Source organism: Peromyscus maniculatus, chromosome 18 (assembly GCF_049852395.1).
Source record: "Peromyscus maniculatus bairdii isolate BWxNUB_F1_BW_parent chromosome 18, HU_Pman_BW_mat_3.1, whole genome shotgun sequence".
Classification (NCBI taxonomy): domain Eukaryota; kingdom Metazoa; phylum Chordata; class Mammalia; order Rodentia; family Cricetidae; genus Peromyscus; species Peromyscus maniculatus.
In genome coordinates, this window is record NC_134869.1 from 5,026,151 (window position 1) to 5,042,273 (window position 16,123).

Here is a 16,123-nt window from a genome sequence, read left to right on the forward strand (position 1 = left end):
GTGTGAACCTCTATGTGTACGTTCACCTGCTCATGGAACATCTTTAACACTGATAGAGACTAACTTTAATGAGAAAATCCTGTGCCAGCTGTGTCTCAATAGACAGCAAAGGGTCACCAGGTTATAAAATGACATCATTCCTAGCATTCCAGGAAGAGCAGCTGTGCTCCTCATTCCATTGAAGATGTAAGCTGTGTGTTTAAGTTTCCTGGCTTCTCCAGTACTTACCTGTGTGCACAAGGCTTTTTGCTCTCTACAGTAGATGATGGTGAGGAAAGAGCTGGTGAGGCATATCACGGTGCCTGAGAGGTAGGAAAGGCTGGATGAGGGTTTGTGTCCCTTCTCTGTTCTTAGTGAATGGTGACTGCCCACTGGATGGCCAGGTGCCGTCCCTCACCCTGCTTTATTCTCAGTCTCATGGCCTACTACCATTTTCTTTCCACCTTGGCCTCACCATTGCTGAGTTGACCTTGGCCTTGAAGCTTGGCCTGAATTTTATTCCCTGAGAGATTCTGAATTTGCAGGGGTGCTTGTGGTTTTATCTCAGCTGAGCAGAAGTTCCATAGCCATGCTGAGATTTGAAAATAGGGCTGTCTCAGTGCATCCCACTTACGCTCATTATAGTCTAAAGCACTCACCCTCTGCTGTGTCTGCAGCATTCAATAACTGATTTTATTCCAAAATTGTTAAGTCTGAGTTAAAATGGGCCTTATGGAGGGTTAGGAGAAATAAAGAGTCTCAGACATTGCTGGTGTTGTAAAATGGTGTAGCCCCATGAGAAGCTATGTACAATTTTTCAGAAAGTTGAACTGCAGTCCGCAAGTAACCCAGTGATTCTGGAATAGGAAATCAATTGTTCACAGAGAAACTAGCTGACACCAGGGTTGTAGCAGTCATCTTCAGAGCAGCCCTGAAGTCACAACTATTCCGATACCCATCATCTGTGAGTGTAAACGTACAATGTGGTCCGGGCTTTCCATGGAATCTTGTTCAGTAAGAAATAATACATGCGATCATTTGTGACTTAGTCAACCTTCTCTTATTCAAACAAATCCCTGACACAATCACCTTACAGGGAGGAAAGGATTATATTGGCACCTGGTTGAGGATTTTCTAGTTTCCTGGGCTCATTGCTTTGTGTCTGAAGTGAGGCAGCCTGTGGTTTAGAGAGCTCCTTTTGGAGGAAGCTGTTTACCTTGGAGACACTGGGAAGCACTGGGTGAAGCTATTGGCTGCTTCACCACCATCCTGTTGTCCAGTGCTGGGGATCCAAGCCTTTAGTGCATGGACTGGGGAACTTGATGAACAGGCACGGCTTATAGGCCAAACACCCCACAAGTCCATTTTTTTGTGCACTGGGTTTACAAGGTTTGTGTACTTCATTGACTGGTCTGTCCATCCGTCCTGCCCACTGTGTTCTTCCATCTAAGGAATGTTCAGTTTCTTCTTAAATGTCCTGGGTGATCTTTTCTTATATTAGCATTATCTGGGAAACTAAACATGTGAATGCAATGTAGTATGCTTGTATGTGTACACACTTGTACGTGTGTGTTCAAGAGTGTGTGTGTTTAGGAGTGTGTGTGTCTGTGTGCATATGAGTGTTCAACCCTGCACTAAGAACATAATCTTCTACTAAACAGAAGCAGGAAAGATTGGAGGAGAGACTGCAATACCTGCTGAAACAGAGAGATCTGGTCACCAAGCACAAGGTCTTGGCAGAAAAGCTGCAGCATTACTTCACTGTCTCCCAGATGAGGTAGGACCCCAGGCCAGGAGGGAGTGGCACTCAGTAGTTCCCCTCTACCTGAATCTCTGTCCTATTTGGATTTCTGCCCATCTGCATGGCCTTTCAGGCACAGCCAGGGAAAGAACATCTGAGTGTATGAGCTGGTTCAGTCAACAGAAATGTCTGTCCGGGAAAAATACGTATTATCCTTAATCTTGCTAGAGATTGTGTCCCCTTCTTCGTTTCTGAGCTCTCATATGTCCTGAGTTCATTGATCTTTATGTCTCCCCACACATGTTCCTATGGCAGCCCAAACCTAACAGGGAGAGTGTTAGATGGAAGACAGTGTGCCCTCCTGCCTCTTCATTTTCCTTCAGGATGGCACCTTTAGAGGTAAGGTGCAGATTTGCATGGAGCCCCTTCTTACTGATTACAGGCTTTCTGCAGTGTGCATCTGTTTGCTGTGAGAAAGTTTCTCTGGAAATAAGCAGGTTTAGAGTTTGACAGGTTGAAGCCAAGGAAGTTTCTGTACTGCAGGAGTAAACAGAGCCTGCACACTGCAGTGTTGTGTAGACACCACTAGAGGGCCTCATACAGTTAGGTTCCAAGGTTGCTGAGTTGCCTGGCATCTGTTCAAGGCCATGCATATCTCTCCTGAACTGTGACTCTGACATTGCTATGCTGCTTTTTTTTTTTTTTTTCAAAATAATGCATCTGAACTATTGGAGAAATGTGATGGTTTCTTTTTGTTTGTTTGTTTTTGTTTTTAGTTTAGGTGTGTATTTCTCAGTTCAATCTCTAGCAATTTTTAAAGGCTGAGAAAAAATCCAGGGCCAGCTACTCTCTGGCCCTTCTCTCTTGAGGAAGAAAGGAATAAGCTCAGCTGAAAGGTAATGCTGATTGTCCAGCTGAATGGAGCCGGTGGGGACTCAAATGCTGGCATGGCAGGTCCCCACCAGGCCTGTGTTCCAGCTGCCTTCCTCTCCTAGGTCTAAAACACTCCAGCATGATCTAGAACAGGCCACAGCCCAGGGTCAGAGCCTGCTGCAGACAAACCTGCTTCAGCAGGGACACTAAGTGTGCCAGGCATAGGAGCCACAATTGACTCCGTCCCCTGCAACCATGGCATCCGTGGGATGGTCTTTCTTCCTTCACATTGGTGTCCCGTGAGTGAATAGGCCCTGGTTTTGTCTAGGCCATAGCAGAGTTAGGATGCTTATGGGAATAATTGCCATTCTCTCTCTGACAGCACCACTTAAGAGAACTCCACTCTAGCATCAACACCTCCTCAACAAAAGACATCTTGTAGCTGTGAACTAACCAGTGAGAAAAATCCCAACCTACAAGCAGGGGATCCATGTGTCTGTTGGTGCATTATTCCAGGAGAAGATAAATCATCAGAAAGAAGCTTGAGCGACAGAGGACCTGCCAAGATTACTCAGAACCCAGCCATCTATTAACAAGTGGTCCTCAAACGGGGCACAGCAGCATGGGGAGGGTATGTTGGTGAGCCAGAGTTACTCTGTCAGTGTACTCTCCATGTCTTTAGTAAGCTGTCTGAGTCCTCCACATGTGGTGAGAAACCTGACAAGAAAGCCTGCATGGCTGTCATGCTGTTATCTATACATACCACATGGAGAAGAATAGGATTCCCTCCCCAGGGCAATGCTGAAGCCAACTCCATGTCACGCGAAAGTGTTGCTGAAGATGACGTACCGCAGAGACTACAGCACTCCCTCACACCTATGTGAGTCAGTCATCGGGTCTTCCATAAAGAAAATGACTAGGGATTATCCAGCTTCACAGCCTGGACTGGCATGACTGGTCCTGAGAAAGAACTTATAGAGGAGGTCTGAGTCATCTTTGTGCTTTGGAAAGCCAAACGTGCTCCATTGATTTGTTGGGTCTAGAGTGGAAGAAGATTTGTAGCTTAAATTTTTGGAGAGGTCTTTTCTTTGCTGGGGTTTTGTTTGCTTGGTGTTTACTTTAGTTAGAAATTTTGTTACTTTTTGTTAATTATTTTATTCTTGTCAGTGTTTTAATAGTTGGCTAAATATATACACTGCATTTACTGACTGCCTTTTAAAAGTCCCCACTGAAGACTTTTTATGAATAAAAAAGCAATTTCCAACTCTTCACTTTTACAACTCTTCTTTACTCAGGCATGGCGTTGCACTCCTGTAACTTCAGAACTCAGAGGCAGAGACGAATCTCTGCAAGTTCCAGGAGCCTTGGCTACAAAGTGAATTCCCATCTAACCAGGGCTACATAGGGGGTTGACACCTTGAATGTGGATAGCATGGTCACCTCCAGTCTTCATGACCTAGCCTTTATGTTAACAGCCAGATTTAGAGAATGTAACAATGATGAGCTTCTGGAAAGAAAGGAATCTCCCTTCTGCACTACATTAGTCCTTTCCCCATGCCCTTTCACAATTGCCCATTGTGGTTCTGGGATAGCAAAACAGTGAAAGTGCCCTTGAAACGCATGAACAAAGTTTACTACTACCCACAGCAGAGGGGAGCTGCTGAACTGCAAGTGTGAATACTGGAGATGCCTTCTGACCTCTCACTCCTTTAGCATGACTGTTACATTGGGGAGATGTAGAGTAATGACCTGCTCTGGCACTGTCATCTGCTTCCATTAGGAATACTGTGAACAAAGCCTGAAGGATTCATTCAAAGCTCTGAAATGGTGTTTCCCGTTGGTTTATGACACAAAACATTTGATAAAATTCCATAAGGCTGTCTCAGATAGGTAACTCAGAATACCAATTCCATCTGCTAAATTTAAGAAGTATGAGTTTGGGGCTTGGGGAGATGGTTCAGTAGTTAAGAGCACTTGGGTTTGGTTCCCAGCACACATAAGGGGGCTCATATCCATCTGAAATTCTAATTCCAGAGGACCCAATGACTTCTTCTGACCTCCGTACCAAGCATGCCTCTGGTACTCAGATATACATGCAAGCAAAACATTCACACACAAGTATACATAAAAGTAAAATAGGTGAGTATTACCAACTAACTTAATGCTACTTAGCAGATGAAAAGCTTCATCTACTTTTACTTTTAAATATTATCTCCAGATTTTTCTCAGGCTACATCAGAATTCACTATCCTACTTTGGCATCAAATACCAAGGTTGTTTATTTTATTTTTTCTAATAAAACTAAATTTATTCAATACTCTAGAGTAATGGTTTTGATAATAACTATCCAAGAGTATAAAAAGTATGACATATTTGTAGATTTCTAGTGTATTAATACAAAGTGCATGCCTAGATAAAGTATGCTTACAGGCAGAGTTGAGTGGGAGAAGACGGAGTTGAGGTCTAATAATAAATATATAAATGCAGAAATAAAGATGATCAATCATTAGGCAGTCTGCATATGGTGGCTTGTACTAGGTAGGTTTTTCACAAAAGGAAGAAGCACACAAGGTAAAACTATAAAACTACAGGTTGTCATAAACCGTGGCTCTCCTTGTTGTGAAACACTAACAGACTTTAAAATTCCAGTTTTCAAAATAATCATGAGTGACAGAATACTAAGGCAGCATGTACCCTTCCCTCTAAGAGATGTCTGACATGGCAGTGTTGTTTTTTCCTGAATTTTGAGAAGAAGCCATTGAACAGCTTCAGGAGCGTTCTGTGGAGAAACCCTCTCTGAGATCTTAATGTGAGGCATTCAATTCAGCTACCTGGATGTTCAGAAGCCCAACACCAAGAAACCAACTCAACTAGCCAACTTAATCTCAATATACAACTCTTCTCTTAAGTCTACTTTAAATAGTGGGAGAAAAGCAACAAAAGCCCAAATCGTAATAAGGTCAAGACAAGGCAAAGGGCTACTCTATAGATAAAACCTCCACAAAGGTCAACTGAGGAAATCCAGAGCTAGAACTGAATCATATAGATTTCAGTGAGTCCCAGATAGTCATTTAACAGCAATGTCAATTATTTACACACTGCAAGTTCTCTAAGAAATGTGCCTCAAGCAGCATCAGCTATGCCCAGTGCATCCCCAGGACTTACACATATTAATAAATGTTTCTAACCATGTGTTCTCTACTGTATGGTGATGTTTTGATACTATCCATATAGGACCTTGCCCATCCTACAGGCTTGCCTTGCCCAGAAGGAGCTCCGGTTCTGTTTTAGAAGATTCACATAAAGTCTTCTTCTCAAATATTAAGATGAAGGGAGGTGACACAATGCTACCTGTATGTTCAGAAATTGCTTCCTCTTCCAAGCTATTTGGAGAAATCTCAGTCTCCTCTGCTTAATAGTCAGTGATACAGGCCTGAATCATTAGAAGTTTGGTAATGCTGAAGCATTCCAAAATTTTTAACTGTCTCTAGAGGCAGATCATGCTACTGAATTATGACAAATTATAATGAGGAAAATAAGTGTAGCCACACATTTAAAAATGCCTCAACCACAATCTTTCCACAGAAAGACTAAACTACATATGGTTTATCATAGAACAATCGCACCTCTAGCCCCTGAAATCCCCTTATTTCATTGATTTGGGGTTATTAAACAAGCAAAAAAAAAAAAACACTTGAAGAGTACTTTACAACAGCATCCAGCTTTCCTATGAAATACTCAGCATCTTAAATTTTATGTACACTTTTTTTTCTTGCAGTAAGCTAGACACTGGCTTCTGAGTTTGTTGGATGGGGAATGGGTAACACATTAAAACTGTTATATAAAATGTCTTTTGGCAGAATAATAGGTATCCAAGTTAAAAATAGGAGGGTCAGTTTGTTGCTTTATGTTCTTTTCAAAGTTTAAATCAATCTTTGTTCCCTTCTACATGAACCTCAGTCACTACTCCTGAGGGGAGATGGGGCGAGGTGCCAGTCCCTCCTCCTCAGGCTTCTCGGCAGCTGCTTGCTTTGTGCTGCAGCAAGGCTGGAAGAGATGGGTGTCAGTGAGGACTTGGCCAAAACTGCCCTTAGAGATGATCCCACAACGTATTTTCTGCCTTTTCCAGTAGGTAATATATGAAAAGGAAAAACTGGAGTCCTCTTAGAGCCTTGATCTGATGGTTACTGAAGCAGAGAGACTGGGCCGGAAAGGCACTTGAGGTGCTATGAGCATCAGGATTGTGGTGTTTAAATTCCTTCTGCAGTTTACTGATGTGATTGCTTTTCATCCTGTTTCCAGATAGAGTTCTCACTTTTTTAATTTAAATGTCTTTAGACTGGGTCCTGCCCTTGTGTCTACAACATGATTCCAGTTTTGTTGTTGTTGTTTTTGCTTTGTTTTTCTGGATCTGCTGGCAACTTCTTCCATCTTTTCACAAGAAGCACACACACACTGCAGATGTCTTGTGCAACCAAAAATAGCTCTAAAAATCCTTTTTGTAATGTTTCCTGTCCATGAACCAAGAGCTAGAGGACTTGGCTCTGCAGATACAGCATTCCTCTGTTCTTCAGCATATCTTTGGCTTGTGAAAACCAGACATATTTCCTTCTGGGCAATAGCTTCCGTGTGCATCAGCATCCACACAGGGCAGGCTGCACCAAGCCAACTGTAGCTGGAGAGCTTTTCTCTCCGGGTCCCACCAAGTCTCACCAGTCCCGGAGCCCACTTATAAAATAAACACACAGACACTTACATTATTTAAACTGCTTGGCCATTAGCTCAGGCCTATCATTTATCTAGCTCTTACTTTAGCCCATTTCTATTAATCTATACTTTGCCATGTGGCTCGTGGCTTACTGTACCTTACATCTTGCTTGTCCTGGTGGTGGCTCCAGGCAGTATCTCCCTCTGCCTTCCTGTTCCCTCAATTCTTCACTCTGTAAGTCCTGCCTATACTTCCTGTCTGGCTACCAGCCAATCAGTGTTTATTTATACGGTGCCCACAGTGAATCCAGCAAGTTTGCTGATTTTATATGCTACCTAAGTTAAAAAAAATTCTAAAACCTACCCAAATAGTATAGGCTAGAGGGGTAATGAAACAAAATGTTGAGGCAGATTAATGATTAAAAAAAATGTAAATGTGGGAGGCAGAGCCAGGCGGATCTCTGTGAGTTCGAGGCCAGCTGGGCTACCAAGTGAGTCCCAGGAAAGGTGCAAAGCTACACAGAGAAACCCTGTCTCAAAAAAAACAAAAAAAAAAAAAGTAAATGTGTATATACTTGTCAAAAGTTCTTAAAGTGGTAGTGTGGAGCTATTTTAATGGTTGTAGCAAAAGAGATGGAATTGAACCATATGAAAAAAAAAATGAGTTTGATGGGAAATTTGTCAACCTTAGATATACTTCATTGTTCTCATTCATTGTTTGCCCCTCATTATGCAATTTATTTTAAGAGAACGAAAACAACCCCCCATGTTTATAGAACTTTTATTATCTCCCTCTGTTTTGTAGTCAGAAGGTCCTATGGTATATACCTATGGTTACTTTACCATGATATGGACCATGTGGAAAATAAAATGAAGGTGATTGAGGAACAAAGATATGAACATGTTTTCATCAACTCCTATTTAGACATCAAAAATAATCCATATCATGAGGTGTGGTGATGCCTGTCTTTAATCCTAGCACTAGGGAGGTAGAGGCAGGATGCAGTGTTTGACACACACCCCAATTGTTAGTTTCTGCCATGCCGCAGCAGCCTGCATCTGCTGCTGCCACCACAGCAGTTACATCATCACTTGTCATCAGGTTCTGTCCACCCTCAGCTCTGCCACATGTGCAGCCTTAAAAATGCCCGCCAGACACAGCTCACTCCCTTTCCATCCCTCTGCCTTTTTCACATCTCTTTGCTTCTCCTCTCTCTTGCCTCTTCTTTTCTCTCTTGCATCTCTTCTTCCTCTTGTCATTCTGTTTCTCTAAGTCTCCACTCCAACACAGCCCTTCACACTTCCACTCACCTTTCCCCAATGAACCTCTTTGCACTAACTGTTGCTGGTGGTGTGTGTTGCTTAGTGGCATACCTTGGCAGGACCTGCTGAAAGGTACTCAGTATCACCTCGCTTTCTTTTTTATTTATCATTTCACCAATTACTTAATTTAATTTAATTTATGTGCTTTGGGGTGTGGGATAGGGAGAGGTATGCATGTGGAGTTAAGAGGACAACTCTTTGGAAGTCTTTTTGAGAGGATGCCAGGGTTAGAGAAGGGTCAGACAGGGGACAACAGGCCCTTGGATAAATTGTTCTTAAAAAGCCCACCAGATGATCTGCTGCCCCATCACCCCTAGACAATTAGGAGCTGCACACCAGGCATTTCCTGCCATAACCTAAAGGATATGCTATAACATAACTGGAATAATAAAGCACCAGATATGTCCTCTGAGATGTTTTCTTTGTTATAGATTGTATACCATAGCTGTCATAGGGAATGAGTTTCCTGCAGATAAAAATGGGATGCCTAGCTATCAGAGGAAATGGATCTGCTGGTAAAATGGATACAATAACATAGATTGCTAGAGGATAGGGCGATTTCCTTTCAGTTGCAACTCTCTAATCAGTTCAAACCAAGCATCTCTAACCTGACGTAAGCACCAGTCTTGAGCTTGTAATAATATAGAGTTGGAATTCCCCTAGATCTTCTACCCAAACCATTAGAAAAACCCTGCTTGAGTGCTACTCAGGGTCTCTCCTGCTCTGCTGCATCAGATGGATGGAGATGCCCAAGTTAACTGGCAGCAATAAATAGACTTTGCAGAATTTGGTCTCTTGGAGGTCTTTGGGGGACTCGGGTACAATATGTTCCATCCTGCTACCTTGTGGGATTTTAGGGTTGAACATAAATTCTCTGGTCTGATTGGAAATGCCTCTTCCCAATGAGCATTGCTAGTCCTCAGTTTCTTGAAGAAGAACCCCCCCAATTTTATTTAAATTCCAAGTAAAGTTTTTCTGCCTTACTGTTAAATTTCAGACTTGGTAGTGGAGCTGACAAGATGGTTCAGCTGGTAAATTAGGCACTTGCCACCAAGACTGATGATCTCGGACCCACATATTGGGGGGCAGATTACCAATCCCTTACATTAGTTTCTGACCTCAATACATGTACTGTGCATGCATGTCACACAAGTGCACAGAAATAATAGTAGCAATAATAAATCTAATTTAAAATTGATGGAGAATATTGTTATGCCTATCTCACAGAATTTTAAGTTTTACTGGAGCTGTATGTCAATAAAAATTATGTTGATTTCTATATTTTATAAACCCAAAATCTGTGTTAACTTTGTATTAAGATTAAAAATAACAAATATGTTTCTAAATTTATTTAACTCAGTTGTGCTCTGTTATTAGCTGCCTATGTCTAAACATGAAAAAGAGCACCAGACTTTACTTACAGAGATTATAATGCAGTACTAACACTTGTCTCTAAAACAAACATGTTTTTATCAGATGACTTGCAGGGTGCAGTCAGAAACTAAGGCCAAACAAAAATCCAGCATCTTTCCAAAGAATCCATTAAGGCCCAGGAGCTAACTAGAGCAAGTATACAAAAATGCTTTGAACTCAAGGTGAGGTCAAGGTCACTGGGTCTTATGAAGGCAGCACAGCGTGATTGATGGCACAGAACTCAGAGCCTGGAGGCAAGACAGGGTCTCCAGAGCCAGGGCTTTGCTAGCCTTGTTCTCAGACATTCACTCAACCTCCCAGCTTTCATTTCAGATGGTGAGATGAGAACTACTGGAGTTGGCCACCTTCCTTCTTTGTGATTGTGAAGAGCATTAAGAGTTCTAACAGCAAATGACCGCCATTGTTAATTCTTAATTACATGCTAAATGCAGGCTGAATGTCCCTTATATGAAATGCTTGGGATCAACAGTTTCAGATTTCATAGCATTTTGTATTTCAGATGTTTTTAGATGTGAAATGCCCAATCAACCAGTGCAAGGTAAGCATGGGGTACACGGGGTGGTGGTGGTGGTGGTAGTGGTTGTGGTGGTGGTAAATATAATTATATATATATAGAGTGTATTGAATTATGTCAGTACTCATTTTTGACGAGATTTATTTAACAGGTTTCAGACATGCTTCAGGGTATGGAATCTTCTTTGCCAAGCACAGTAGCACACATGAAAAAAAGAAATACTCAAGTTTGAGATCAGCCTGGGTAGCTAGACTTAAAAGAAAAAGAAAGAGGACGAGATAGACACATAGATAGATAGATATAGATAGATAGATAGATAGATAGATAGATAGATAGATAGATAGATAGATAGATAGATAGATGATAGATAGATGATAGATAGATAGATAGATGATAGATAAAATGAAAGATTAAAATCTTCTCATCTTGGCCACTTCTATTCCTGATAATTATTTACCAATGGGGTCCTTGCTGTTCTCTGGAGCTTATATTTCCAGATAATTCCAGTATTTGCCCTTTGGCAGTGAAAATCTTGGAGAGTCCTAAGACCTATCCAATAGATTCTTATGAAATCCTTAGGTTTTGAAGGATGCCCTTCCTGAGGAGAAGAACAACTCAAATGCCCAGAAGAAGCCAGGATCTTCTTACGACTACTTCCATTCCTGGTTCTTAATGACATTACTGTGTTGATGAACTTTAACTTATGTGTAACAACAGCTCTAGTTTTCCTGGAACTCGCTCTGTAGCCCAGGCTGGCCTTGAACTCACAGAGATCTGCCTGTCCGCACAAGTGCTGAGATTAGGGGCATGCTTTCCCACCACCTGGCATTAAATTGTATTTCTTTTTTTTTTTCCATTCACAGGCAGGTTTATTAGGTCTCAGCTCAAGCTTGCATCACTGGCCGGGACAGCTCTGCCTGTAGCTTCACTCCTGAGCCTGCGAAACCTGTACCGCCGCGCTGCAGCATGATGATATCACGTTCTGTCAGCGGATCCCCGTTCACCGGGTCCACCATGTCCTTCCGGATCAGTTTCTCTACACACTCCAGAGTGACTACAGCCCCAGAGGGCCGCAGCACTGCACATGGTGTGGCATTGCTCAGGCTGTCTCGGGTCACAGCACACACGTAGCGCTCACTGCATGTGATGAGTCCCACGCGGTCTCCAGAGTCGTCCAGCTGCATGAAGCGCACTGGCGTCAGGTCCGATATGCGTAGAGGCTTCCCAGACATGGGGCAGGTCACAGTGCGAGATGGTTTTTCCAGCTTGGTGGCCTTTGCCTCAGGCGTCAGTGAGGGAATCCAAAAGCTGGGCAGCGCTTTGTTCTTGTCCTTTCCTGGGGCAACCGCACTGGCCCCTGGCTGCTCACCATCTGTGTTGGGTGAGGTGGCAGCTTTGGGCATGAAGGGGTTGAGGGGCCGGCTTACGATGGCTGCCTCCTTTTCCAGGAAGCCTCGAACTTGGTCCTGGGCTGCAGCTCCCTGAAGCTGTTTCTGCTCTTCCCTCCGGGCTGCTCGCTGCTTCTCATAGGCCTTCATCTGCCGGGCAATCTCTTTCTTCTGGTGTAGGATGTACTCCAGGATCGCCTCCCGTTCGTACAGGTAGCCATCTGGGGTGACCACAGGATCATGGCAGGGCTGCAGTGAGAGACAGCAGCAGTCAAAGTCCTTCACAGCGTCCCAGCTCAGTCGGATGTTCCGGGTCCCATAGCCTGAGGCCGATGCATCCTTCTTCTTCTCATGGTAGGTGTAGACAGCCCCTGTGGTACAGTTCTTACTGTGCCGCGTCATCCTCACAAACGGTTATCCGACCCGTCGCTGCTTCTACTGTATTAAAGAGTAATTGTTTCCTCTACAACTCCTGATCAGATCCTGTTTCCACGAATCTTCATACTGAAGCTAGTGAGTCCTCGCCGGAATGGATCTCAGCTAAACTGCTGCTAAAGGTCTTAAAGCTGAAAAGGCACTAGTTCCTGGTCCTCACACCTTATATACCTTTCTGTTTCCTGCCATCACTTCCTGGGTTAAAGGCGTGTGTCTTTCCCAAGCAAGACTTGAGATCTCAAGTGCTGGAATTAAAGGGGTGTGTCACCATGCCTGGCTGTTTCCAGTGTGGCCTTGAACTCACAGAGATCCAGATGGATCTCTGCCTCCCAAGTGATAGGATTAAAGGTGTGTGTATCTCCATTTTCTGGCCTCTATGTCTAATCTATTGGCTGTTCTATTCTCTGGCCCTCAGATAAGTTTATTAAGGTACAAATATATCAACCACAGAACTCCCTCTCCCAAGTGGAAGTAATGTGGCTTATGGGTGGAGTCCCTGCCTAAAACCTCACAGTGAGTGGCTGGGTGCCAGTATGGTTCACTAGTGGGGCCCTTGCCTAGAATCCCCCAGCAGGGGCCTGCAGGCCTGGCTTAGTGCTATAGCACTTGGCTACCTTGCAGAAGGCCCTGGCTTCCATTCCCAGCACTGAAAATAATAAAGAAAATAACAACAACAGTGTAGGTGGCCCCAGGAATGCATCATGGGTTGACTGGACTCCAGCCAAAGTCTAACGTGGAAAACCAAGAGAACTGTGGGTGTCTAGAGGCCCACACACTGCTGAAGGGCTACATTCCAGAATGCTGAAGTGCCACAAGGCTAGGAGCAAAGCAGGAGTCTGAAACTTCTAGCCAGAACTCTCAATGTGAGCCCACATAGAGGGCACCATTAGCCAGGCAGGAAGTTGTCTGGGCTGCTTGCTGGCATCCGCACCCACTGAGAGCCTTGGTTTCTTGGGATGAGGGTTTTGAGAGAAACTGAGAGTAGAGCACATATCGTAGGAAATTAGAACAAGCCCTAAATGCAATGTCTGCCACTCTTAGAAGATACAAGACTAGCATGGTGGCATACTCCTGTGTACACAGCACTAGAGTTTTGGGGATTTGTTTTTGTTTTCTTTTCAGCACTGGGAATGGAACCCAGGACCTCAGCACTGGGCAGACACCACGGAGTTACAGCCCCAAGCACTCAGGAGGCAGAGGCAGGCAGATCTCTGAGTTTGAGGCCAGCCTGGATTACAGATAGAGTTCCAGGACAACCAGGCTGTTACACAGAGAAACACTGTCTCAGAAAAACAAAACAGAATCCCTCATGTTGTATACTGAGGACAGTAATAGATTTGACTATGGCTTTGGACCTGTACCCTTCCAACTCTGTACACTTAGGGACGACCATACTGAAGGTGTAATAGTGAGGTGCAGATTGCTTTGGAAACCTTGGCCTACTGTTTACTAGTTCATGCCCTATGCAGGTAGGTGTTATCGTAGAAGCCAGTAGGGCTGAATTGTCAGGAAAGCAGGTCTTCAGGAGAGAGAAGTGATAACCAAAGCCACTGAGACAGAAATCCCTAAATTATAGATCTGTTAGCCCCATATTTTTATTTACTTTTATTTATTTATTTACTAGTGTTTTACCTTATGTGTGTCTGTGCGCCATGTGCATGCTTGGTGCCTATGAAGTCCAGAGCAATGCCCCCGGAACTGGAGTTAGAGGCAGTTATGAGCCATCAGGAACTGAACCTGGGTCTTCTGCAAGAGCAGCCAGTGCTTTTAGCCACTAAGCCATCTCTTCAGTCCCCCCATTAACTCTATTATAATTGAGATTTAATTATTTTTGTCTTCTGCATTCGATGTAACCCTGATCTAACTAATGTTAGTGTGATGGTGTGTAGATACACATGCAGGCAACACTTTGTACACATAAATCTTTTTCCTTCTTTTTTTTTTTTTTTTTTAAAGAAAAACACGATCCAACATGGTGACATGACTTTAGTCCTAGCACAGACCTTTTCCCAGACCTCAGGGAGTTCTATGGTTGCTTGGGTAGCTTCTGCAAGGAATAGGTTTACATTTTCCTCTTCCATCCTTATGGTGATATTTTATTTGTGCTGAAATGTGATTTTATTTGTATGTTAATAAATAAAGTTGCCTGGGGGTCAGAGCAAATAGCAAGCCATGGCAGAAGTCTGGCAGTGGTAGCACACGCCCTTAATCCCCGATCACATGACAGGCAGATCTCTGAGTGTTCAAGGACACTACCAGCATGGAGACACACACCTTTAATTTCAATACCAACCATAGAAGACCTGGAGGTCTGTACAGACAGGTAGTGACGAGAAGGTCATGTGGTTGGGTTTACAACCAATGAGAAGGCAGAACAGAAGTAGACAGACAGACAGGAAGTAGGTCTCTTTCTCAGGAGAAGGATGCAGTGGCAGCAAGGGGTAAGAAGACTGTTTTAGTCTCAGCTCTTAGCTACTGCTCTGACCTCTTGGGCTTTTAACTCTGCATTTGGCTCTGTGATTCTTATTTAATAAGACCGTTACATCGATACACCCTGCTGTCCCTTTATTTCCTAGGGAGGGTCCCTGGCTCCAGTGGTGAATGAGAAGGGCATGGACCACACATTGCCCCACCGTGCTCCTTCTTGCTTTACCTGGGGTCACTGGCAGCCTGGCACCCACTGTTGCTGTTTGTAAGCTTTGAAGACTTACGCCAGTGTAGAAATTTGGTGTCTTCTTAAGTCTAAAGCAACAGGTATAGAAAACAAGCACATCTTGAGAATGCCATAGGAAGTCAGTTGCCAGCACCTCCACAGCACGCAGGAGCACAGGCCCATCGAGATGGCTGGGTGTTGAAGGCAGTCCAGAAGATGTGCCATTAATTTCCCATGTCTGATGAATGTCCCTGTTAAACAAATCCTGCTTGTCCTGTATACACAGTTTCAAGACTCCTGCATCTCTCTCTGACCTCTAAGCAAGTACATCAAAGGTCAAGTGGCCTGACCTCTGACTGTTCCATAACAGGGTTCTGTACCGGCTGCTGGGAAGCCACCTGAAGGAAGGACCAATGCATTGCCAAGGACCAAAAGCAGGGCCTGGCTGGGGCTTGGGGGTTGGCATTCTGGCATCAGGGAAGGAGCTGCCAGGCCTCCCCCAGAGCAATCAAGACAACCTCTCACAGACATGCCCGCAGTCCAGCCTGATCCAGACAACCCCTCACTTCCCAGGTGATCCTAGATTGTGTCAGGTTGGCAATGAAAACTGACCACCAAGGGGTCTCTGTCAGAAAGGATATGATTCAAGAGTTTGTGATGGGAGCATGGGGCAGTGTGTCTGAGGGCACAGCCATATGTCCAAGGAACTGCTTGCAGATCCAGGGACCATGTGGGGATTCGCCAGGAGCTACTGTTTGCTGTTGGTTTAGGGGCTCTGCAGAATTAGACCCCACTGGGTGCCTGACATCTGGGCACTTAGGAGCTGGAGATAGGAAGATCAGGAGTTCAAAGTCACCTTGGCCACACTGGGGAGATTGAAGCCAGTCTGGGCTACATGAGACCCTACTTCAGAAAAAAAAAAAAAAAGCAACAAAACATTCTCCAGGTGGGGATGAGAGCAGCTCACGAGTCTGGCTAGGGTTTTCTCATGTGACTGAGTGAAGGCTGTGATTAAAGCTGGGCCAGTCAGGGTCCAGGACCTGCCTGGATTAAACAGAGTGCTCATCTAACAGTGA

The 16,123-nt window shown here is 44.1% G+C and overlaps 1 protein-coding gene and 2 pseudogenes across 9 annotated transcripts in view; 1 reads left to right on the plus strand and 2 right to left on the minus strand.

The window, feature by feature from the left end:
- LOC143269227 (disks large homolog 5-like) overlaps positions 1-16,123 on the plus strand; it is a 181,257-nt gene that overhangs the window by 71,575 nt on the left and 93,559 nt on the right. For 4 of the 9 annotated variants that reach the window (XM_076554287.1, XM_076554285.1, XM_076554286.1 and 1 more), the window contains 2 exons: positions 1,641-1,756; positions 2,976-3,860. The exons of 3 other annotated variants lie outside the window; for them this stretch is intronic. In XM_076554287.1, the coding sequence (XP_076410402.1) occupies positions 1,641-1,756; positions 2,976-2,985 (126 nt within the window). In that variant the 3' untranslated portion in view covers positions 2,986-3,860. Of the gene's footprint in view, positions 1-1,640; positions 1,757-2,035; positions 2,120-2,975; positions 3,861-16,123 lie in introns of those variants that run through there. 2 more of the 9 variants (XM_076554276.1, XM_076554282.1) reach the window with 2 other exon arrangements.
- On the minus strand, positions 6,456-7,196 carry LOC143269228 (SIN3-HDAC complex-associated factor pseudogene; annotated as a pseudogene).
- LOC143269318 (nitric oxide synthase-interacting protein pseudogene) lies at positions 10,965-12,395 on the minus strand (annotated as a pseudogene).